The sequence below is a fragment of the Lissotriton helveticus genome, chromosome 3_1, assembly GCF_964261635.1.
Source record: "Lissotriton helveticus chromosome 3_1, aLisHel1.1, whole genome shotgun sequence".
Lineage (NCBI taxonomy): Eukaryota > Metazoa > Chordata > Amphibia > Caudata > Salamandridae > Lissotriton > Lissotriton helveticus.
This window is the reverse complement of record NC_136061.1, coordinates 1,844,917,611-1,844,944,314: the sequence shown is the minus strand read 5'-3', so window position 1 is coordinate 1,844,944,314 and position 26,704 is coordinate 1,844,917,611. Positions and strand designations below refer to the sequence as shown.

Below are 26,704 nucleotides of genomic sequence, written 5' to 3'. Positions count from 1 at the left end.
TATGTCTGGGTCAGATTGAGTGGAGAGCCAGGTCTCTGTTAAGAAGATAACATCTGGCTTGCGCTCCTCTAGCAGCATGGACATTTGAGTGCTATGCTTTGGCAGTGATCGACAATTTAACGCCAACATGCAATATTTTTGTACCGAGGGACCTGCCAGGGTATTTCGGAAGGAATGTTTGCATTCGGAGCAACAGGGAGGAAGAGATGTGGCTGCAAAAATGCGGGTACATGAGGCAATGGCTCCACTTCCTATAAAGCGTAAGGCAGTGGGGCTGTAAGTCCTGACCGGAGGAGCGGGAGAGGCAGGGGGGGTGGCCCCTGGTCCCGTCTGGTCGCGGACGGGCGCAGACGGGCTTGCCTTAGGCGCGCCTTCGGCGCGCAAACGGCGCTCCCGCTGCGCTCGTCCGCTGCGCTTCCGGTGGCAACACATGATGTAGCTGGATTAGGGGGCGTGGCCTGCAGTGTGGGCGTGGCCCAAGGTCTCGCCGGAATGGCGTCTATCTGATCGTTGCAGCCGGCGCTAAGGAGCGTTCTCGGCTGTTTGAGGTGGGCTCAAGTAAGCTTTAGTTTACACAGAGTTTACACAGAGATCAACAATAATTTTAAAAATTCGCCTCTAAAATGCTCCCTACGTGTGCCTGCGGAGTCCGTTCGATTCTGTGGCGGCGCTTGGTTTTGGCGCTTTTATCTGTTTCCTGGCAGAGGGGGCGTGGCCTGCAGTGTGGGCGTGGCCCAAGGTCTCGCCGGAATGGCGTCTATCTGATCGTTGCAGCCGGCGCTAAGGAGCGTTCTCGGCTGTTTGAGGTGGGCTCAAGTAAGCTTTAGTTTACACAGAGTTTACACAGAGATCAACAATAATTTTAAAAAATTGCCTCTAAAATGCTCCCGGCGTGTGCCTGCGGAGTCCGTTCGAAACAAAAACACATTGGTAATTGTAGACTCACTTCACATTTAGTGGTAAAGTACATACATTAATCGTTAGGTACCTTTAGTGCCCCACAGTAGTGTACTCAGCCCTATTGTTCGTCTGTCGTCCACTTACCTAATAGGTAGGACGTAAAGGCTGCGCCTCACCTGGCTGCGGCTCAGGTAGCGAGAGCACCGCTCTAATAAAAACAAGCAACAATAATCAAGACTAGTTACTTACGAGACTCAAGCCTCTATATGCCGTTGTTTTTAAGAACTTGAGCACATGAGGGAGAATCACCAGCCGGCAATTCAGCCCCCTAAACAGCCTCGTCAATTCCTCTGGCCACCAGAAAGGTAGTCTGTTTTTCTCCACGGATATGAGCTCGTTAGGCTTACTCAGACCTCTGTGTATGTTAGCTTCATATCTGTAATATCATATCTCGCATAGGTGCGCAGTATTATCACGGAACGCGTAGTTTGATCACCTATGCATATCAACTTAGTCTATATCGCCAGTATAGAGACACTCCTACTTGTTCAGTACGGGACAGATGATAAAGCCACCCTATCGCGTTGTTGTCCTAGGGTGTGCCTAATCTTGTAAAGGGTAAAAGAACCCGGCAGGTGACATTGCCACCCTATCGCGTTGTTGACCTCGGGTGTGTCTAATCTTGTAAAGAGTAAAAATCTCGGATTGGGGTTTGACCGACAATCTTGTCATATTCCTCTGATACTTATAATAACAGTTAGCTCCCACTGCCGAGGACGTTAATAGGCAAAGTCTGTCTCAACGAGTCATACTACGCAGCACTTCTGGTATGTCTGAGCGGTTGCAACATGCCACTCATAAAGTTAAACCCCCTTAGTGAGGCAATGCTAAATCGGTTCCTCTTACCTTCCCGTCGGTACTCCGAGCGTCCCTCCGACCTGCACGGCACCTCCCCGAAACGGCCCAGAGGGACGCTCGGAGTACCGAAGGGAAGGTAAGAACGGTGATGAAAGTCGTCTTTCTACCTCTGCAGATACTGAATAATGCCAGCTGTTCAACTCTCGATAAACTATCACAGATGGTTCGAACTCTTCCAGCTCCATCCTCTGACCCAACTCTCCTTGACATTCACCTCAGAACTCACTGAAGTGGAAGCAAGTGCCTAAAATTAGACATGCTTTCTGCGGCAAAGTCCTCATCTGATGTAGTCAGCAAGACCCGTCCAGCGAATATTTCCTTACAAACCAAGGGACAAAACTTGGGCTGCACATTGGCACCAGGGCCCCACCCCCATCCTTCTTCCGGGACTGGCGCGCTCTGACTGAAGAGAAATTATGTAAATTGTTGCTTTGTTTCTCTTCAGTCCTAGGTCAGCAGCGCGAGGAACTCAGAGCAGGCTGCACACTGCTGCAGCTGCTTTAGAGCAAGAGACATACAGCTCTCTACGGAAGAGCTGAGGGGGCCCCTTCACATACTGAAGACTGTGCCCCCCCTCCCCGCACCGCCAGGGCTGTGGGGGCGTTTGTTACGCTCCCATATCAACAGCCCCAAGAATCCGCCTCTACTAGCTCCTTACGTGAGGCTACTGCCTGCCCATGTCCTGCCTCAGAGAACCTGATGCATGCAGTTCAACAGCCCAAGAAGACCCCTACGACAGCTCCTTACGTGAGGCTACTGCTTGCCCGCAGTCCTTCTTCCATGCTGGCACATAGGCAGCATGCTAGCCCAGGAATATTTTAGTACTGCCCCACTGCCAATATTCGAGTGGATGACTTCCTCTGCTCCCAGAATGAGCTGCTCATTAGTCAAGATAATCACAGAGTATGTAGCCTTGCCGGGTAGAGGATGTAGCCTTGCTGTTAGAGCTGTCAGACCTTATACCTCGGACTACACTTAGAGAGAGATCTTAAGACAACTCTGGACCACAATGAGACTACATTCCTAACCAAAGTAAAGGACAAACTCGAATCATGGTCCCCGAGATACCTAAGCTGGTGGGGCAGGGTTGAAACAATTAAAATGATGATATCACCCCCGATAAACTATCTGCTCAGCATGCTGCCATTTCAATAAAAAACTTAACGCCATGATAAACAAATTCCTATGGAAAGGCAAAAAGCCAAGAATAAGCCTACAGAAACTACAGCTACAGAAAAGTCTGGGAGGGCTCAACCTCACAAACTTCAAAATATTCCAGATGGCTTGCCTAGCCAAACAGGGAATACAATGGCTCACACAACAGCAAGACTACACACCGGTGTGGCTAACTCTAGAGAGAGAGGTGCTGAATGGCCTAGATCCCCTGACCCTACTTACGGCCAATAAGCATCCAGGAGCAAGAAACCCTATACTCAAAAAACACCAGAGACGCACTCCTCAGGGTAGACAAAAAAATGGAAAACACAATAAAAGGATCGAAATGGGAATCCATATGGTTCAAAACGAAAATAAAATACAGAGATAGAGTGCTAGACATACTGGCCTGGTACGTGCGGGGCATCTCCACCCCTAATCAAATCGAAAAGCTGAACAACCCTCTCACCTTTGACACCGTTAAACATCTCCATAGTCTACCAACCATAGAATTCTCTAACTTTCTAAAGATAAGAGCGGCCATCACCAGAGCAGGACTAAAGAAAATAACATCTTCAATCTTCCAATACTCAGAAAACCTAAACAAACTAGGACACCAAACCTGGCTCCTGTATAAGCTCCTAAGCCCAACCACATCAAGACTAACTGCCAAGACACTAGAGTACTGGGAAAGCCAACAAAACAGACGCTTTAATGACAAAGACAGAACCAGACCATGGAACTCTGCAACCACAAACAAAGTTACCCCAATCCTATCACAAACAAAATACTGGCTGCTTCACAAAACATACTGGACCCCCGCCAAGCTGGGTACAGTAGGAATCCTAGACAATGACCTCAGTTGGAATTGTCACAGAGAAAGAGGGGATCTAGCACACCTCATCTTCCACTGCCCCAAAGTGAAGACATTCTGGGAAAGAATAAATCACTTCCTGGCAGAAACATTGGGATTCCATATGCAAAAAGACTTTGCAGGGATAGTGGCAGGCTTTGTGAGTCAGGAGGCCCAATCCAAAGAAGACAGTGAGTTGATAGACATACTACTCACAGCGGCAGTGAAAACAATCCTAGCGAACTGGAACGACACTACGAAGGCCTCCTTCAAAAGCTGGTTCAATTGGATCACCTTCCTCAGAGGGGCCCACAACATAACCATAAAACAGTGACCAAACTCTGACAGGAAAGGAGAAATGTGGAACACCCTAGACAAATACCTCAACTCACAACAACCACCCTAGACAAAGCACAAAAGAAAGACATCACAACCCCCGAGACGCACCCATACTGACAGTCAGTCAGGAAGGCTCCCAAGCTAGTATGCCGAACCACCACATTAGCATCTCTCTCTCCCTCCCCTCCCATTCTCTTTCTTTTTCTTTTTCCCCCCTTTTAGAAGTAATGTGTAACAAGACCCAGACCCAGCAGGTCAAAATAAGGCACGTATATTTCAGAAAGAGAAACTATACCTCACAAAAAGTGGCCGATTGTAAACTCACCGGCGCACTTCCGAACGGTCATTGCCTGCAATCTGTCTGTACCGTACCTGTAACTATCTTCCAATAAAATCTTTTGAAATAAAAAAAAAAGAGCTGTCAGACCTCGATGCTAGGGAACCGGGTTCGAGTCTCTGCAATGACGCAGGGGCGTAACACAGGCCCCCGCAGCCCACGCGGTGCGGGGGGCCCTTAGCTCCAAGGGGCCCCCTCGGCACTAAACTCTGGCCTGGAGAGCTCCTGATTGAGCCGCCCGGAGGGGGCCCCCCTAAGTACCGTGCAGGGAGGGCCCCTCACTTTTCGTTACGCAAGTGCAACAATGCTCAACAGCCTGTTATTCTGGGTAAATCACTTAATCTTTCTGTGCCTAACAAAAATGGATGTGTCCGTCTGTAACAAAACTGGTTCTCATGTAAAGCGCTCTGATAGTTTACGCTATATAAAACTCTTAAAAAATAATTACAGCTGAGCAGCGCTCGCCTACAGCTGTAGATTGTAATCAGCAGTGCATGCAGGGGCCTTTGGCTTGAGGAGTGTGAGCAGAGTCCAGGGTAAATGGAGCATATATAATCTACCTGTGCCAGTTTGCTCTTAATTAAAATGCAATTAAAAAAAACATAGGAATCGAGATGGTGTGCCCCCTGCACTGTGGTTTACAGCTCGTCAGTCTGTGCACAGTGAGTGAGATTAATGTCAAAGTCTGTATAACACATGTTTAGCAACATCCTGACAAGTGTGCTCAGTGCTTTTGAGTATTGTGTGTACAATGCAGTGTTACGTGCTTACCCCTGGTGATGAGGAAGCAGATAGGACACAACCACCAGCGTAGTAACACTAACTAATTAAACAACCAATTTAATGATGTTCAAGAAACTGAAGACAGACTCCCTGTGCTATCTAAGCAAAACAGCACTAGTGAAAAAAGCTAAAGAACAAACAAGGAATGACAGGCGGGTGGTGCTGAGGGAGGCGGGGGCGGGGGAGAGGGGCGGGAGAACGACACAGACATGCGCCGAGCACTGACATGAACATAAAGCAATGCAATTAACAGAAAAATAGCTCCTCCAAATAACAGATAAGCTGTGTACGTGTAATGAAACTGCTCTGGAAAAAAAACTGACGTGGCGTTGGCTGCCTAAACCAGTTACGAGGCAGCAAAGAAGACAGACTCTGCACTGAACAAATGGTAAGCAGCAGGTTGGACCTACCTCCTTCACTGAATACTACAGGTCTTGTACACAGTGCATGCGCGCTGCATAAGCTCCACCTAAAAGGGCAGGATCTCCCTAAAAAAGCATTCCGTCGTTCTCTGATGTGTGGACCTCTCCCAGGTCCTGCACCAGCTCCTAATGCATCAGATTAAAAAACGTGGAGTATAGTATAAACGTGTTAGTGCTCCAAGGTGACTACTAGGAACAAGTGGACACCGTATAAAAGCACTATATAAATAAATGGCCAAATAAATAAATAACGTAGTGTAGTAGCAAAAGAGAAGGAGACCATTTAGGAGCAATGGTGTTTGCAAGGTTGATATGGGCCCTAAAATATTTATGGAAGTAGACTCCCACACTCCAGGTAGGTGAGAAAATCTTGCCATTATTGTGCAATAGAGGATCCCCAGACACCTATGCCATGGTTCCACTATACTTGATGCATTATTGATAACTACTCCCCCCTCAGAGAGGCCAGATTGTTCCAGAGTCATTTGAGGGTGCTAGGAAATCCAGAAAACCCTGAGATCAGTGCTAAGGGTGGCGGGGGCAAAACATTTTTAGGGGCCCGTTGTGTTGTAATGGTTGATCATAGTCATGATTTCCCTTCTACTAGAAACACAAGATTAAAATAGTTTAGGTTTATGTAGTCAATGGATGTTCAAACTTCAAAACCTCTCTAACTGTAAGTTTTAGCTTGAAGGTTTCATTGGTGTCCCGTTTAGAATGACCATTTATTGATATCAGAACACACCACAGTGGTAAAAGGAACTACTAAAGTTTTTCTCAGGCTTACAAGCATTACAAGCTTCCAAAAGGTCAGCAGTGTGGGTTTTGCAACCTTATTTAGCAGTATTCACTAACCACCACTGACTCGAATGCTGAGGTGTTCCTACCATCTTGCAGGATGGGTGACAAGTAGCAGGCCCAGTCAGCGTTGCCAGCTCAACAGCAGAAACATTTCATTGTTGTCTTTGGCACCATCTCAAACCTCTTCTGACATGACACTGGTTGTGCATCTCTGATTGAATCCAGGTTAGCTGGCTTTCAGATAGTCTTTTCTGCTGGGACAGTCACCCTCCTTGAGACAGCTGTCATTTAATACTCAGATAGCTCGCCATTGCCTTTTTCTTTAGGTCAAGGCAGTTTCTCATGTCCAGGAAACTCTCATACTCTTCATTCATGCAGGGCAGTAAAGCTCAATGAAATGTAGTAAGTTGATGGGTGGAATGGTTGCAAAAGTGTCAGCCACCGACAATCACTTGGACTGAATTCAAATCCATCTTTTTTTACTCAGTATAGCATACCATTGTCCTCTGGTCCTACCCTTTGGTCTAGCCTACCTGGGCTAACAATACAAATCCTGATCCATCTTGTGTCATCTTCAAATTTCATACCTTGCAATTGATCCTTTGCAACACTTTTCCTAGGCATCTCATGTTAGTAGATTGCCTAAATTATCAAATCTTCTGTCACAGGTCAGACTTATACAAAGAAAGGTAACTGTGGAAAGAAGCTCTTTACACATCCACGCACATTCACACAACAGTAAGGGTATACAAGCATCCACAATGTATGATGAATGAAAAGAATGGCCCTCCAATAATAATCAACCGTTGCTACCTAAGGCTTATTCTTTCGAACAAATGACCTTGGCTTTATTATACACAAAATATTTGGGATAGGAGTACTCAACAATAATTTTTGTAGGACAAATTGACCAAAGATACAATAGGTCCTCCAAATTTAGTGACATGTTTATTGTCATAAGTTGCTCTTGCTCCTAACTCAGAACTATCTTAGCTTTGCTTCATGTTCTTTTCCGATAAACTTATTGGAGAGCCAACATAAATTCCCTGAGTACTTGATCATGACTACCACCAGAACTTATTTTTCACATGGAGCGACACAATGATGCCTTTGCCATACCACTTACACAACACTGTCTCCTTTGCTCTGTTGGACATCCTTGGCTCCTATCTTCATATCGTATTTTGGGAATACTTCCTACTAGTCATTGCTCACAGATTTTCATGCTAGTTCAGCCATTATCTACAATAGCCTTGAGGAAGTCTACTGGGATAAAGCACATTTTGGTTGTATGGTTGTATTGTAAATTTGTCATCTGTGACCCATTCAAGGAAATATACATGAAATTTCACTAAACATGGAAAAACTATTGTCTCTTTGGGCAATTTGTGTTAAACACATTCTTTTGAGTGCTCTTATAGCAAATCTTTTCTGTACAGGTCAGACTTATAATGTGCTTTTAAGTTGATGCCAGGCAGTTCATGGAGATGGGGTGCCCGGGCAACAAAAGCAGTTCCAACGGAGTATTGTTACTGGGCAATCTCTAATTGTAATGTGATTGGCATCCCAGAGCACAGAGAAGCACAAATCCTCAATGACTCCCATTGGTACAGGCCACATGGGCTGCTACGAAGACAGTGATTAATCAGCTCACTCTTTTATACTGCTTGGTTTGCACTTTAATTCCAATGTGGTTGAAAACTAGGCGATTTCCATATTGAAAAAATCAAAATATGAAATATGCTCGCCTGTTCCTCCATGTCGTAAATTATATAATGATAGTTAATAGTTAATTGGAGTAGCAATTTCCAGAATATTTTAGCCACGGTGTGTGGGTGCGTTTGGAGTAATAGCTGTGCTTTTCCTTGTTATAGCAGACGTGAGTTTGTGACTTTTGGAACTTCCTTTCATAGCCATCTTTTATTTCATCATCATTCTGCTCCAAATTGAGTTCGTACTAAAATTACATCCACATTTGGAAACGATGATTGTAAAACAGTACTCTCCGCCACCTTTTCTAGTCTCGCTGCCAACATGGGACAGTCTAGAATATCTAAAAACACCCCCCAGAACATATATATTACTTTGGTGTTTCCTCTACACACATTGGTTCTGTGATTACACGTTTTTTTTAAAAACAGTTACATTGGTTGAGATATTTTAAGAAAATAGTGATTAATTAAGAAGCCTGGGCCACTCATTCTGGATTCAGTCATATCAAAAACCTCTGATAATCTTTCAACACGGGTGCGGCCATCTGACAACTGTGCCTTGTGATTTGTAAGGCATGTCTGACTGCCACAAGGTTGCTAGGTCTTTATGGTGTGACCTGAAAGTATCAGGAAGTACATGTTCCTTGGTGTTCAGGGACTGTAGCCTAACCGTGATTTTTTTAGATACCCTCCTGTAAGTAAAAAAAGGTTTTTTTTAGCTAAATTAACAACGGTGTTCTGAAGAGGAGGATATGTGCATGCACCTTCCTCAGGATTTAAATGATAATTTTCAATTCTTACTCCTTTTTTCTGGCCTAGAACTGTCTCTACGATACATGCAACTCTGTGAAGAGTGAAGAGGCCCTGTGTGCTGCTTTGTCGACATATGCCAAGGAGTGCTCTGAGAAGGATGTAAAGATTTTTGGATGGAGAACAGGAATTTGTGGTACAGTATACAAACTTGTAGTGAAAGAGACCATCCTTATTTGGTCTCCTTGATATAATAACAGGTGTGATATATACGAGACTGCCAAAGAGTAGCCTTGAGAAATATCAAGGAAATTACGGCTTTCCAAATTATGGATTTATCAAATTACGAATGTTTGAATTCTTAACCGTAATCGGTTGAATGAGCTACACAGGTTTCTTTAGTGAAATTCGTTCAAATGTATCAATGTCAGTAGAGAAGGTCAAAAGAAAACATTTTGGAAAATCAGTGTATTCTCACAGATTCCTGAGTAGGGGATAATAATTTACAGATTAAGATAAAGGCACAAATCATGCATATACAGTGAAGTACGTGTCATAACATAATGTTCAATAGGGGTAACCAGAACTGGTGCTCATTATACATAAACTTAAATACCAGAAGCAGTGCTGTCATGCCAATAGAGACAATATTTGATTGGACACGTATTGCCTCTTTTGGGACATGTCTGAGAAGTGTAGGGTAAAAGGGCCCATGGAGGGCAATAGCTCTTAAGAGTGAAGCTGTTGCATGGGATGTGTGGTATCCTATGACTAGTTGTCTTTACCTAGGTAGTGCGACCGTTGCTAAGTGACTGTCAGGAAGCCTTTATTTACTGCATCTATGCAGAGGGCTAGTTTAGGCTCCAGGCATTGTTTAACTAGGAGGGTTGTGTTTAAATAGGCTTCCAACTGAACAAGTATTTGCAATGCAATAGATCTCGCATTTGTAAGAGTTAGAGCTATTGTAGTTGAATAACTGCCTTTTACCCATGTGTTTTGGTTTGGAGTGGACTGCATGTCTGTGGTTAGGAGTGGAATTATGTGGGTTGAATTGGAATTGTTAGTTGTGGAATTATGTGGGTTGGAATTGTGTGGTCATCACTTGGATGGTTCTGAACAATTACTGGCAATAACCAACTGATGTAGCGGGTGACAGCAATAGTCAAGGCTGCACTAGAAACCCCTCTTACCTTTGGCAACAATGTTTAAACCGACCCACGCTGCAGGAGGCTGTGACTACAATGAGGCCATTAGGGCATGACTGGGTCATGCCAGCACATCCTACTCTCAGCACTCTGGAATGCAGCTATTGAGAAAGTGGCAGAATGGGCTTAGCAATGGTAAATTGCACCAGTAAAGGAAAATTAGCTCAGGGTAATAACACATTGTAAAATCCCTATCTTAGAGGATCTATTTTAGTTGACATAAACTAGACTTACTGTATCACCATGACCACAAACCTACAAACAATTGATTTCTTGTCCAGTGGCAGACAGGAATTTTACCAGGAAGGGGGTGGTGGTCTGTAAGACTTGGCCCTTTTTGGCTAAAGTCCCTAAATGTTTTGCTTTCCCCCTAGACCTTTGTCTGACATAGTGTTGCCAACTTAGATACTTTGGACACTTTGCTACTGCTAAACAGTGTCAAAGTGTAAGTATTCCCTGTATGAAGTTATCGTAATTGGTTGCCCATGATTGGCATGTTTGCCTTACTAAGTGAAGTCCCTAGTAAAGTGCACTATGTGTGCCAGGGCTGGTAATGCAAATGCTACTAGTGGGCCTGCATTACTATTTGTGCCACCCACACAAGAAGCCTTAAAAAGGGAACTCAGGCCCGCCATTGCAGGGCCTGCGCGCAGTTTGTGAAACTGCCATGTTGTTCTGTCAAGTGTATTCACTTGCCAGACCTTACCCTTCCCTTTGTGTGTGCATCAGACACCCTATGGTAGGTTTAGGGTCCTACCTGGGCAGGGTGCAGTGCATGTGAAAGGTAGGACATGTACTATGGTGTGTGCCATGTCCTGACAGGGAAATAATCCGTTTCTCACTGTTGTTTCGTTTTTCACTGTTGATAGGCCATCTTGCCCATAGGATACAATGGGAATGCTGTGTAATATGTTTTCCAGGCTATCTTCCTAAAAGCTTAAGATGGAAAGGTGAAGTTTAGTATGCCTGAACTCACAATGTAATAACACATTGTTTTAAATAAGTGGTTTTTGCATTGTGTTTTCAGAAACCACTCTTAGAAGTGGCTGTGTGTTTGTGCTCTGACATTTCTGTGTGTCTCTGCCTGGCTGTGGATTGACAGTCTGTATTTGAAAGCAATCGGATCTGGGGAATTTCGTGACCCAGGAGAGGAGGTGAGACAGCAACAAAATGACCAGCATCTGGAGTGTAGGGGGAGGAGAAGCCCTTAGAGGGGAAGGGGCCTGGGTTGCTGCTATAAAACAATTGGCTCATCTCCTGCTGAGTGATTGAGAATCCAGACCCCCACTAATCAAAGGAAGAGAGGTGTCACTGGCAGGGAAGCACCCAGAACTGGTTTGAGCAGGGGTCAGTGCCCCCTAAAGCACAAAGACTTCGAGGCCATTGAGGGTATAACTATGATAGCTGAAGCCCCTATACTTTGGAGAATTGCTTGATCAAGTGTGAACATGACTGGTGCTACTTCATGATCAAGAGGACCTTGGCCAAGGAAGAAATAACTGAAGACACTAATGGATAGGACTGCTCTTGCTGTGTGATCTGGCCTGCAGTTTGCTGTTTTAACCAAGGAAAGGCTAGAGGGACTTTGCTGTGTGCTGTTTCCCCCTGCTTGAAGAACTTTGCGGTGTGTTGTGTCCTGAAGTAACTATCCCCAAGGGCATGAGGTGAGCTGGCTCCATGTTCGGAAACACAGGATCATAAACGTTTCCGGGAGAGTCGCAGCGGTGATGTGTGAGCGGGCCTGTTGCAGTCTGAGACCCTCGTAAGGACTACCTGTGATCGTAGGTGCCTGGAGTCAAAATGAGTCTCAGTGGCACTGTGTGTGCGTGCTTTGTGCAGCCTGAGATCTTCAGGAGGATCGGTCTGTGATCTGGGGTACCTGGAGTCCAAGCAAGGATCAGCGACACAGTGTCCATGTGCTTTGTGCAGCCTGAACCCCTTTGTGAGGATTGTCCAGTGTTAGTGTGCACTAGAAGCCAAGTGAGTCTCAACGCTGTTGTGTGGTGGATGCGTTGTCCACTGCGAGGCTTTCGTGAGGATTGACCTTGACATTGGGTGCACCGGAATCCAAGTGAGTCTCACCGCTGTTGTGTGCGTGTGTGCAACGTGAGGCCTTCGTGAGGATTTGCTGTGTATCGTGTGCAACGGAGTAAAGTGAGTATCAGTGATGCTGTGCGTGTGATCTTCATGCACCGGAGACTCATGTGTGGAGAGCCCAGTGATCATGCACCCGGAGGGAAAGAAGATTCAGCGACGCTGTGTGCGTGTGCTTGGTGGCAGCCTGAGATCTTCGTAAGTGAAGCGACCAGGACCGGCAGTACCGGAGGAGCTGAGTTGCCGGCCTGAGCCGCTGTTGCCATTTCACAAAGCTGCATTGGAGTCCCAGCTGCTGACCGAGAAGAGGAGGGTGAGTTCAGAGGGAGAAGCTCTCGCCCTCTCTCTAGGTTGGCAGTGCGCGCCTCTGCTTCGACTCATGTCGCAGCCCGTATCGCCAAAGCAGTGGTGGTGCAGGGGCTGGAGTGCAAAGCTGCACTTTGGGATTACATCGTACTGTGTGAGGTGCAACTGTGAGTGGTGGAGAGACTGCCTAAGGCCCAGTGATCGGGGCCTGAGTGTATTATGCATTATTCCATTTCTGAAGAATGGAGTACCTGACTGTCGTATTACACATTGCATCATTTCTGTCTAACAATGTACCTGAATAGAGTATTATGCATTGCATTATTCCTGCATACCGAACTACCTGATTAGTGTATGACGCATGGCATTTTTATCTGCATAACGAACTACCTGATTATCACATGATGCATTGCATTGTTTCTGAATAACGATCTACCTGATTAGCGTATTGTGCTTTGCATTTCTCCTGCATAACGAATTACCTGATTAGTGTGTATGCATTGCCTTATTTTTGCAGAACGATATATCTGGTGGTGGTATCATGCATTGCCTTATTTGATCTTGCAAAGTGCCTGATTGTTACGTTATGCATGACAGTATTATTGCATTGCAAACTTATCAGATTTTAGCATTATGACTGAATGATATGATTTTAGGAGTACAGGAGAATGTTTAGACGTGGTCATTGATATCGCCAGAACTTATAAGGGCCTCCTGGCCTAACAAAAGGCCAGGAGAAATATTACACAACCTCCCTAAGTTAGTTTTATATCACGTAGTCTTATCCTATATCTTTTTACATACAGTTTATACTCGTTTTTACAAAACTCGTGTGGATTTTTTGTGTTGTCATCATTAGGTTATTGTGAGCGTGGTTGCGAATACTTTACACATTTGTGTCGAAGATAAGCCTGGCTGCTCATGCCAAGCTACCGAAGGGTGAGCGGGGCTATCTAAAAAGATGACCTTCCTTTCCCTGACGTTGGAACGCAAATCCTTTCTTGGCCTAAGGTACCTACCTCAGCCAACCAGGGATCCCGGGTCTAACAGACTCATACCACTCACTCACACCGATGCATTCACACACGCACCCCCAAACATTCATAACGCTCACTAACAAGAAACACATTCATTCATACATACACGCATGCACGCATCAAACATAAAATATACATAAAACGTACTTAAGCTGGTGCTCTCCGATAAGAAAGCCTCAGAGGTGCCAGGAGGGTTGAGACTGCCACCTTCCCTCCAGCCAATGAGGAAAAGCAGCAGTGTCAACTTTGTCACAGAGTGGGATGGGGTCAGAGAGACTGCTGAACCCAACCTCACCCCACCCCACCCCACTCCATGACGAGGTGTAATTGATTAACACTCGACCCTGGGCACTTCCGGATGTAGAACTGAAGTTCCCAGGATCCCCCTCATCACAAGAGGGAGGACCTCAAGGAACTTTTGCCAGGCTGTGGAGGTCACTCCGACAGGGCTGTGAAATCCTCAGCCTGGCAAAGTTCAGCTCAAGCAGCCAGGAGTATGAGCATTTAGCGCATGTCCAGCTCCTGTCTGCCTGACTTGAACAAGAAGAGAGTCTGTCAGGCTGAACTTTGTTCTGCCTGACAGACACTCTTCTTGCCTAGAAAAAGGGGGAGGGTATGGCCCATCAGCCTACATGGATGGGCTGCTGCTGTTCATGTTGCCAAGGTGTTCTTAACAGAAAAGAGGAACGCACAGCTTTAATTTAAGTCAGGCATCTGATAGCATTCTTCAGTATAGAAGGCCTTCCGTGCACGAAACCATTTGTTCCAGTTTGCACGTCGGTTACGTCACCAAAGCTAGATTATTGATGTAAAGAAAAGCCTCTTTTTGCATGTTTACCCTCACATTTTTGGACTGATGCAGCTGGTTGTGCCCTGAGGCCTACTAACCAGACCACAGTGCCAATGTTCTAACCCCTTACAAAGTGTACGTCGAATTGGCAACCCCAATTGGAAGAGACTGATTTACTTATAAGACCGTAGTATGTGGTACCCAGAGTACCCAGGGCCTGTAAGGCATTGTGCCTAGGCCTGGGCAGTGAACTCCACTTTGTTTGCTGAGTTTTCAGAGTTTTCTGCACTCCACAGAGCTTGCGAAGTGCAGAAAACTCGGCTCTGCGTTATGGACAATGGTAAGTTGGCGAGCGTGAGCTATGGCTTAGTCAGAACTTCTTACAGAGCAGCAGGAAGATCAGCATGAGCAGCAGTTTGCACCGCACTCAGCCACTTGCGGAACTCTGCGGAGTTTTTTTGTCACTTCGCGGAGTTCCGTGTAGCAAAACTCCACAGACTATGCCAGGCCTGATTGTGCCCACACAGGGCTGCAGCATTAATTGCACCACCTTGTATGTGACAAAGTATAAAATGGCTTCCAGCCTACCACTGCAGACTGAAAGGGCGGTGGTAACACTGCTGGTTTGTCTTTGCCATTCAAGCCCCCCTTCCTTTAATAATATACGCAAGTATCCCCTAAGGAAGGCCTATTGAGCCCTAAGGCAGGGAGCTGTATATTATTAAGCAGGACATGCACTTTATATATATATATGTCCTGACAGCAACATTTCCAAATTGTTGTTTTGCTTTGGGAGAGTGTGTAGCCCTGTAGAAATGGGGGTCTCTAGTTGGCCGAGGTAGGTACCTTTGTCCAAGTAGCGACCCTTCTTCCTAGTCAGGGTAAGGGAGTTACACTCCTACAGTAACCCCTGTTCAATCCCTTGGTAGCTTGGCATGAGCAGTCCGGCTTATCTCAGAGGCAGTGTGTAAAGCAATTACACATAACCAACAGTAATACAGTGAAAACACTACAAAAGGACACCACATTAGTTTAGAAAAATATCCAATATTTTTATATATACAAAACAAGACCAAAACAATAAAAATCCAACATACAATACTTTTAAAATATGCACTTCGCAAGAATACTTTAAAAACACAGTTCCTTGAAGTTGGTAGCTCCATCCAGCTCTACCGCAGTGCTGTACCCAACAGAATCCAACCATTTCACCTGACCGCATCGGTCAGGGGTGCGTCAACAGAATTGTGGACAGTACCTTTTGTGTTGTGGCTGACACATTGGTGCGGGCTGGTCATTGCAACCATCGCAGTTGCAATTCGGTGAGACCAATTCGGTAAGACCAGGACTGCAATGGGGAGTGAAGGCGGTGCTCTTTGCGGTGCTGACAGATAACAGTGCAGGCAACAGAGCTGGCTGCGGGAAGCTGGCGTTGGTCAGTACGGACTGCAGTGTGGGATGGGGCGATGCGTCGTGTGACTCACGAGCAGTGCCCCCAAGCCATGATGCGGTCACGGAATTCATGGTCTGTGTGCAACGATGGCGTCGGTGAGAGACGGGCAGTGAAGTGAAGCAAGGCTGTGCAGAGTGCAGTGCAGTGCCTACAGGTAACGGTAAAAGCAGCAGCTTGGTAGCGGTGGAGGCTGATCAGCGCTGTCAGTGTGACCAGGGTTGCGGTGCATGTTACAGTGGTGCCCTCTGCTGTGCCTTCAGGACACAGAGCAAGCGACAGAGTCAGTTGCTTTTCCCCTCACTGTGGCAACTAAAACAGCGGTTCCAAAAGTGGTAACCAGAGGTTGGTGAAGTCTTTACAGTCAATGAGACTTCAGAACCTTCCACTGCCCAAGGCACAGGCAGTAGCCGCAGGCCAACCCAACAAAGCAATATCACAGCAAAGGGGCAGTACTCCTCCTGGCAGCTCTTCCAGCTCTTCTTCTTGGCAGGTTCCTTTATTCCAGTGAGTTCTCTGAAGTCTTTGATCTCCCTGAGACTTCCAACAGGAGGCAAGCTCTACATCAATGTCTTAGAGAAAACTCTAACAGCAGGATGATGAAAGTACACGCCATTCCTTTCCCTTTCCAAGACAGAAGCAGCAAGCAGCAGGCCAACACATCAGTGTATGCAGCATAGTGACAGTTCCTCCTGACAGCTTTTCCAGCACTTTTTCCTGGCAAGTTCCTTGGTTCAACAGTAATCTAAAGTTCTGGGGTCTGGGCCCCACTTTTTATAGCACAAATGGCTTTGTTCTCTGGTGACAGAGAAGCTTTTTGCCCAGCCAAAACCAGTTCTGTTGTCTCTGGTGCTGCGTCCTGGCAGGAGGTGGAGACGGCATTGTCCAAGGCAGACAGGGCCTATTCAGGTGCAAGGAAAATCTCCTCCCACTACTCTGAATGCAGACCATGCCTACACAGGTGCTAGTGAAAACTCCTCCCACTACTCTGAATGCAGCCCAGGTCTATTCAGCACAGCCCAGGCTCATTCAGGAAAAGGCAGGACACATATCAACCCGCCTTCCCAGTGGCCGTCCGAGAGAATGATCATCCCCAGCCCCTGTCACTCCAAAGCCAGACAGTCAATACACAAACCCGCAGAGACACAGAGGATGGCTAAGCAAAAAAATACCCACTTTCTTAAAGTGGTATTTTCAAAAGCACAATATTAAAATCATCTTTACTAAAAGATGCATTTTTATATCCTGAGTTCAGGCATATTAAACTCCATTTTTCTATCTTGTCCCAATGGGAAGTGATATTGATAAGATTTTATAAATTAACTTTCATTCCATCCTAAGGGACAGATAGCCTTTCAATAGTGAAAAACGAAATTGGCAGTATTTCAATATCAGGACATGCCACACACCTCAGTACATGTCCTACCTTTCACATACACTGCACCCTGCTGATGGGCCTTCGTTGGGCCTACCTTAGGGTGACTCACATGTAAGAAAATTGAAGTTTAGGACCTGGCTAGTGGATGCACTTGCCTGGTCTACATGGAAGTTACAAACTGCATGCAGATACTGCAGTGGCAGGTCTAAGTTACATTGTCAGGCTACTCGTGTAGGTGGCACAATCAGTGCTGCAGGCCAACTAGCAGCATTTGGTTTATAGGCCCTGGGCACACACAGTGCGCTGTACTTGGGCATACCAGTACATTAAATATGCCAATCATGGAAACAGCAATTCATAACCTAATTTACCTGGAGATCATATGCACTTTAGCACTGAACAGCAGTGGTAAAGTGCCCAGAGGCATAAAACCAACAGAAACGGGGCCCAAAACAGGAAGCCAAAAAGGAAAAAGTCTTGGGGTAAAGCCACTGCAAAAGCCAAGTCTAACAAGCCCTATTGGCTAACACAGGGTTACAGGCTGACCACTTAGCTTGGCTAACTTCTGAATGAAACTACTCAAATGGGTACTGTAAGGTATTTTTGGGATGAAACCTATCTTGATGCCCAAGTCTAATTTTATGTCACAAATAAAGAACTTTTAGAAAGTTGCCACTCTGTGACCCACTTTCCCAGGGGCCTCACAAAGTCACTGGCCACCAGACAGCTGTCTGCCCTCCAGGAGAGTCGTGTGAATGACTCCCAAGCTTAAGAACCATAGCAGCCGGCTACAGGGCAAGGTGTTACCTCATCTTTGCAGGCAACCACTCAGGGTGTTGGCCCACATGGGGAACTTCAAAGGTGTAACCGCCTTTTGTGGGCAAGTGGTGATCACACTCTTGAGGGGCTGCTCTTTGTTCTGGTAGACAGACTGATGGCAGAAACAGAGATGGGAGACCAGTGCCCAAACCGGATTTCCCATGGGCATGTAGCCCAATGGTAGCCTCACTCAAACGTGGACTACCAAGCTCCTAACAACCGAAGAAGAGTTCAGACATCTTGATAGTGGGCAGGATAGTTCACTCTGGGATTGATAGATGCCACACATAGTCAGATAGTCATCCTCGGGGGGAAGTAGACCTGGTAGCTCATTGGCTAGTGACTGCATCATCATCCCAGGACAATTTCTGGTAATAAGCACAGCACCCCTGGCACCCTGAACATCAGATCACACCATAACTGGAAAGAGGACCAAAGAAGACTGCTGTGCTGACCCCTGGACTTGGCAAAGAGAGGCTATACTGTTTGCTGGACTGCATCAGCCTCACCTTGGGCTACGAAATTAGGACTGTGCCTGTTGCACCTGGTTTGAGGAAAAGGGGCTTCCCAGCCTCAGACAATAGAAGTGATTCTTAGGGTCAGCTGACAGACCCCCTGAAACCAGCACCAAGGCTAACAAAGCTGAAGTAGCCCAATCGTCCAGCCAGTAGCCACTCCAGAAGAATCTCTGCTGATTGATGCTGTGTGCCCCAAGAGACTGATACTCGACGGCCAAAAGTTTCACCCAGGTGGGCCAGACCTGGGAGCGTCATCTGATTCCAGATTGATCACTCAAGAGGGACACCAGCCTTCACCAAGGGATATAACATCGACCACTGTCGCTAGAGACCGGTAACCCACCTGCAGATGGCCCTCTACTGTCTCAAAGAGGACTTCGAATGACCTGGGCCTCTGTGGCCAAAGTCGCCCCACCTGACCCATGGACCGAGTAATAATAGCAAAGGCACCCTCTTCAACAGCTCAGAACCCAGAGCATCCTTGAGCATCTTCCATCTCCTTCATCCGCAGCATCAGGACCACCCCATTGAAGTCTACTGCAGTTGTGTTTTAAAGTTTGGAACTAGACTGGAAAAAGCTTTGGTGACCAGGTAACTGTTTAGATACTCTTTATTGCCCCCTGCCCCCTACCCCCACCCCACCCCGGCCTTCTCCCTGTTGGATTTGGTCACCTAAACAGGGCCGGAGTAGTCAAAGTCAATTCTTACAAACTTTTCAAAAGTTTACAAAATTTACAATGCCAATGCTTGTTTGCAGTTACACTAAGATTTATGCTTTCTTTAAAAATATGTACCTTTGCAACCCTTTGGTGGATTTTGCTCATCTTGGGCTCTAAAGAGTCATACAAATATAACCTAATTTTATGAATTTGTTATGGATTTCTTGCATAATATGTGTCTTTCCTCTTTCATTGTTTGGTACTGTCAAATGCTTTACAATAGTTCCTTAGACTCCATGCCATAGCTGCCAAGGATTGAGCTTAAGGTTTTACACATGAGCCTAACTGGAGGTTAAACAGTTGTTGTCAGTGTATTAGTGTATTACCTAGTAGTAAGGCCGCATAGCCACACCATATAATACACCCAAATCCTCACAATATACATTACAAATATCACACAAACAAAACAATTTCAAGTTGTCTGGCCACTTGCTGCTCATGTACGGCAAAAATACAGATTCCTAATGAATCTAGTGCTTATTCTCTGTGGCGTGCTTTTGTGATAGATACCAGGGAGAATGTGAGTGACCCATTCTGTGTGAATTTGAAACCATACTATTCATTGGCATCGCATTTGTGTTTTTTATTCACTGTGTTCACTGGTCTGTTTTTGCTACTAGCGCTATCTGTGTGCGCCCCAAGCACTGTATGACTTTCTTAACGCGTTTGTGTCTATTTTTCCCGGGCGCACAGAAATGAGCTGTCATGAATCCATGGTCTTCAGCTACAGCCTGAGTGCTTGCAATAGCACGTGCCGCTTCCTCGCGCAACCCAATGCATTCTGCGACCTGCCTGGTCCACCCGTGGAGGGCTGCGGCTGTCCACAGGGGGCCTTCCTCAACGAGAATCTAGATCAATGCGTAGAGGCCATGAAATGCCCGTGCTTTTACAACAATGAAGTAATCCCAGTTGAGAGCTCCATCAACATTGGGATTGTGACATGGTAAGTGTGCCCCACACCATTTAGGCAACTTGGTTTCAGGACATGCCAGGATATTGCTGGTCCAGTCTGTAGTAATCCAAGAGTCAGGTGACTGTGTTGAAGAAGTTTATTAGACAAAATCTACACAGCTTATCATCTGCCAGCATCTCCAGAGTGTACAGTTTCCCCAGTGTTGAATCAAAACATTCCACATTGTACATGAAGCAGATGACATCACAAGCATAGAGTCAGCTGAGCAGGACAGCTGGGAAAGACCTTCCACTTAAAGTGACAATGTACAATTTACAGGTTATAGAATATAACATACCTCCTTTTCTTCCAGCGAAATAAACCAAATAAAGTAAAAGAAAATATAAACAGGCATTAAGTATTAATCAATAACAAGTGATAAATTCATTTAAAGCATCCTAAAGAAAACACAAGAAGATAACAATATGACAAGAGTCAAAAAAAAAGAAATTAATGTAACATTGGAAATAACGCTAATCGCGAAACCTATGAGGCAAAGTAATAGATCTAAAACTTTTCCTACGAGAAGAATCCATATTGTTGACATGCATATCACATTTTTTAGAGACACCAAGATTAGTTTTAACCTTTACAATTTTTGAGATGTTCCACCAGTACCCCCCTTCAACTTGAACAGCATTCCCACCAATTCTCACTATTTTGATAGGTTCACTGTACTTACTCCTTCCTTTCTTTGTGTGAGTAGAATTCTTTACCCTCACCAAATCCCCCACACACAATGTGACCATCTTGGCGTTTTTCTTTCGATCAAACCAAATTTTCTCCTTATTTTGTGTCAAGATGGAATTAGATTTGACTGTTTCTAAAACAGACTCAATATCAACTAAGGGACAAGACCATTTAGACATCCAACTGGGTCTAAAACTGGTATTGGCTTTTCTCCCCCTTAATACCTCAAAAGGAGAAACTTTCGTGAAAGAGTGCGGTGTCGTCCTGTAAGACCAAAGCATACTTTCAAGGGATGCAACAACATCTCGCCTCCCCTCCACTGCCCACTTGACGCACTCACCCACAACACGATTCATCCTCTCAACTAGACCATTCGTTTGTGGGTAATAAAGTGAACTTTTAAGGTGCTTGATTCCACAAGATTTAAGAAAGGATTTGAACTCAAAACTGACAAACTGAGTCCCATTGTCTGAAACTATAAATTCAGGAAACCCTTCTCTCAGAAAAACATCCTTGAGAAACTCAACTACAGTAGTAGTACTGACCTCCTTAACAACTTTTACCTCAGGCCACTTCGATGTGTAATCCATCAAAACAATAATGAACCTCATCCCTCGAGGTAAAACTTCATAAGGACCCATGATGTCAATACCTACTTTAGTCCAGGGACTGGTGGGACATTCAATAGGGGACAAAGGAGGAACAACAACTTTAAGTGACTTTTCTGACACTGAACACACTGGACAGTTTTCAACAAAAGTGCGAATCTCATTGTCCATGCTTGGCCACCAAAAATCTTGTCGCACTCGACGTATAGTTAAGGAGATACCTAAGTGTCCCTCATGAGCTTCCTTCATGATGACAAGTCTGAGATTATGAGGTGGAATAAGTTTGTCACATCTGACTAATAGACCATCCTCAATTGAAATTTCAGACTCAATCTTCCAATAAGGTTGCAACACAGAAGGCAAAGACTTCTCCTTGGGCCAGCCATTCTTGACAAAATCGAAAACATCTTGTAACACCTTGTCCTTAGACAAAGACTCTCTCCAATCTTCCTCAGACCCCACAGCTAGGACAGGAACATCTATTGAAGCCACAAAACAATCTTCCTCATCTTCATCATTCAAATCAATAAAACCCGTACCTTCATTCACACCATCACTCTGAGGAAAACGTGACAAAAAATCTGCACGTGTGTTTTTGCCACCTGAGATGTGCGTGACATCAAACTGATATTGAAGTAATTTGGTAACCATTCTCGTGATTCTGGGTGTACAACATTTGCTGGGACCAGCAGACAAAATAGACACTAATGGCTTGTGATCAGTAATCAAATTGAAATGCCTGCCCCATACATAAGGTCGATACTTGTCAATAGCCCATACACACGCTAGTAACTCTTTCTCTATGACCGAGTATTGAATTTCAGCACTCCTAAGCACTCTGGAAGCAAAAGCAACAGTGAATTCTTTTTCACCAGAGCGTTGAGTAAGAATCGCTCCCAAACCCACCTTGCTCGCATCTACGGTAATGTAACATGGCAAATCTGGATGAAATGGAGTAAGAGCATCACCTTTCTTCAAAATGTCCTTAACTTCCATAAAAGCACAGTCACATTCATGCGTCCATGCAAACTTTGTGGAAAGCTTGAGCAAATTACTAATGGGTCTAACAATTGACGCATACCCAGGCACGAACCTCGAATAATATTCCAACAATCCAAGAAGAGACTTAACACCAGACCTATCCTTAGGTACTGGTGCTCTCATAATAGCCTCAATTAACCCTTGTCTAGGTTTGATCCCTTCAGAAGAAAGTAAATGACCAAGATATTCAATTTCACTGGAATTAAATTTACATTTCTCTGTCTTTAAGACAACACCATGTTCCTTAAAAATTCCCAAAACCTTCCTGACAATGTTATCATGGGTTTCATCATCTACGGCATAAACCAAAACATCGTCTTGAAAAACAAGAACACCCTCAACATCCCTCAATAGATTTTGCATCACCCTCTGAAAAACAGAGGCTGCTGAGGCTAATCCAAAAGGCATTCTTTTGTAGCGGAAGGTATCAAGGGGTGACACAAAAGCTGTTAGCGAACGTGATTCAGGGTGAAGTTCTATTTGATGGTAGGCACTAGCCAGATCTAACTTTGAAAAAATCTTTGCGCCCTTGATGTTGGAAAAAAGATCTGTAATCTTGGGTAGAGGATGGGAGTCAACCCAGATTTCTTTGTTTAAAGACCTAAGGTCCACACAAACTCTGAGTTTTCCATCTCTCTTCCGTGCAACGACCAAAGGGGATAACCATAGTGAAGACTCCGTGGGTTCTATGATTCCTTTTTCGCAAAGCATGGTGATTTCCCTATTGAGATCTTCCCTAATGCTAAAAGGAACACTCCTAAGTTTGTGCTTGATAGGAGTAGCACCGTCCTTAACAATTATCTTGTGTTTGAAACCTATGATCTTCCCAAGTTGATCACTAAACACAGAAGGAAATTCATTAACCCACCTTGTGTTTTCTTCTTCCCAAGAGACAAGTAGGACTTGTTCTTTCATCCCTGGTCTAAGTTGCATCCCAAAAAGACCCTGATGGAACCAACCTAGAATGTTGAGTCCATCTACAGCTACATAAACCTTGCCTCTTATTCTCCTACCCTTAAACTCTAGGTAATCTTCGAAAAATCCTAAAAGAGGAATTTTGCGTTTTTGATAGGAAATGGGTTTCCTGTCCGGAGGGAAGAGTGCCCTATCACACCACGTTTCACTAAACAATTCATTGGTAATTATAGTAATCCTTGCACCCGAATCTGCTAAAAGATTGAGTTTCTTATCACCAACGAGTATTTCCACAATAGGATCTACACAGGTAGAAGGATCACCAGTGAGGGGTATGGATGTATTATCAGAATCAGTGACAACAGAAATGGTTTCAGAGTCCGATTCATCATCTGATTCTAAAACACAAGCTATAGTTTTCTTTTGAAACTTTTTTTTTAAGCAAACAGTAGCATAATGTCCTATTTTTTTGCAATAGTTGCACGTAGAATTTGTAGCAGGGCATTTTGAACCTTTGTTGTGGACAGCACTACCACAACGCAAACAAACATTGCTTGGTACAGATACAGTATCTTTAAATCTGGAAGAAGGATTATCCTTAGGTTTTGAAGAAAAATTGCTAGAAGCTTTAACAAATTTACCTTTCCCCTTCTTAGAATTTCCAATAAAATTAATACTATCCACTGGTTTCTCCTCCAATTCCTTAAGAGAAATGTGAGAAGTTTCGATACTTTTTGCAATTTTGATAGTCTCATCAAGAGTAGGGTTATCCATAGTGAGTAACTTTTGTCTAGTCTGTTTGTCTCTACAATGACTAACAAATTGATCACGAATCAACTGCTCAGTAAAGTTTTCAAAAAGACAGACAGAGGCTAATTTCCTAAGAGTGGAAAAATACGAATCAACATCCTCACATTCAGACTGTTTCCTCATAAAAAATGTATGCCTAAGTACAATTAAATTAGGCTTCTTATCAAACCTTAGTTTAAGTTTATTAATAGTAGTTTGATACTCATCTATCACCTCATTGCCTAAGGGAGGATCAGGCAAGTGCTTGAAAATGGATCTACCCTCAAAACCAAGGGAATGTAACAAAAGACATTTTTTTCTTTCAGGACGATACCTCGAAGCACCTATAGCGCCTAAATATGTCTCAAATGCGTCAAACCAGATATCCCATTTCACAGGAGGTTCTCCTGGAGTATCAAGGAAAGCAGGGGGAGCATTAATGGATTGTAGCGTAGACATTTTGAAGAAAAAGAAACTAAAAAAATATAGAGCTTTTGAAAAAATGAACCAAAAATAAATTGTCTTTTGTAAAGAATGGGATTTTTCAAATGCAGCCTTGCATCAATAAAGTACTTTTTATGAGTAAATGAACCAAGAAAATAGTCCTTTGTAAAGAATGGAGTCTTTCAAATGTAGCCTTGAATTAATAATGTACTTTTTGTGAAGGAAGAAACAAATAATCCATTGTAGAGGTGTACTCCTGTATTGTTTTTGATAAAGTTTTATCTTCCTGTTAGTACAGAAAAAAATGATGTCACAGTGTCTTCTTGAACAGATGCTGTGGGAATGGAATGGAATGGAACACACCAAAAAGAATACTAGAATGTGGGATTGTTTTTCAGGTTATCCAGCCAGTGATTGTAAAAACAAGAAAAAGAAATGGATTGTTCAAAACAATGAAGGTTGCTAGGTGACAAGGAAGAATCCCTTCGTGTGCACTTTGAATAGCTCGCGTTGCTTTCCTCTCGTGATGGTTCTCGAGATAGCAGCCTCGTGCGTGCGCTCATGCAGAGCTGAGCGGCCTCGTGCGTGCGCTCATGCAGAGCTGAGCGTTTTAAATATAAATAACTGAAGATTGTTGGCGCCTGACAGCGTGCGCGCAAGGACACAAACGAGCCAATGTCGCTCCAACGTTATGGAAATGAAAATGCAGCTCAAATCCCACAGCGCGTGCTTGACCCTGACAATTACTTCAAAATAAACAGCACATTAGCGTGAATGCAGCTCGAGCCACACAGCGTTAGTTAACTTTAGACGCTGGAAATGTAAATAAACAGCACATTAGGAAGAATGCTGCTCAAGCCACACAGCGCTAGTTAATTTTAGACGCTGGAAATGTAATTAAATAGCACATTAGGGAGAATGCTGCTCGAGTCACTCAGCGCTGGTTAAGTAATTATAGAAGGGTAGAGGTGCCTTCAAGGGAATTTGTTTACAGCAACTTAAATTATTTCAACCAAACTTAGAGGGATAAGTAAATAAACCCTGTATGGATTAAATCTTTGTATGAATACTACAACTCACATAACATTAAACAGATGCCAAAACCACATCAAAACACAAGGACTGACAAGGTGTATAGAAAAAAGATTTTTATCACAAAATAATTGAATCAATATATACAGTAAAACAAAGGTCTGAGGGTCTATAGATAATAAAAAAATGTAACACAACAGAACCTAAGAACACCTATCCAATACAGTACAATAAATGATACAAAAGGAAGAGGTGAAGGTCGACGTTTCGGTCTCTTTAGAAAATACTTTTTGAGACCATCTTCAGGACTGGAGTCAATAAAAACTGTATAATGACCAACCGTAACCTTAATTTAGGTCAGGGACAGTAGAAAAAATTCAAGCGGACGAGCATCAAATCGATTAAGGATCTCAGAGTCTTAAATAAACTAACGGGGCTGAGCAGACTAAGGGTTCGCTAACCCATAGAGGACGTCGATGTGGATCCGCGTTGATTAAAGAACGTGCCCCAACTTCTATCAAGTTTGGAGTGAGGTTTACCCTTGAACTGAGTAACGCGAAGGGACGCAGTAGAACGAAGATCTGTGCTCACGCTAAGACGGTTGTCTCTCTAGCCTGATATCACACTGAGCTAGATCTGACACGCGCTACAGGAAGATTAATTCTTCGTAACAAGTGCTGAATTGATCCCAATTTTGGTTTGGACTAAGAAATACATAAATGCAGGACACCTTAGTCTGCTCAGCCCCGTTAGTTTATTTAAGACTCTGAGATCCTTAATCGATTTGATGCTCGTCCGCTTGAATTTTTTCTACTGTCCCTGACCTAAATTAAGGTTACGGTTGGTCATTATACAGTTTTTATTGACTCCAGTCCTGAAGATGGTCTCAAAAAGTATTTTCTAAAGAGACCGAAACGTCGACCTTCACCTCTTCCTTTTGTATCATT

General features: G+C 44.4%; 1 protein-coding gene across 1 annotated transcript in view; it reads left to right on the top strand.

Moving 5' to 3' along the window:
• LOC144823889 (mucin-5B-like) overlaps nt 1-26,704 on the top strand; it is a 1,747,676-nt gene that overhangs the window by 937,267 nt on the left and 783,705 nt on the right. The window contains exons 15-16 of the mRNA XM_078682783.1: nt 9,040-9,166; nt 19,980-20,229. Of these exons, the coding sequence (XP_078538909.1) occupies nt 9,040-9,166; nt 19,980-20,229 (377 nt within the window). The remainder of the gene's footprint in view (nt 1-9,039; nt 9,167-19,979; nt 20,230-26,704) is intronic.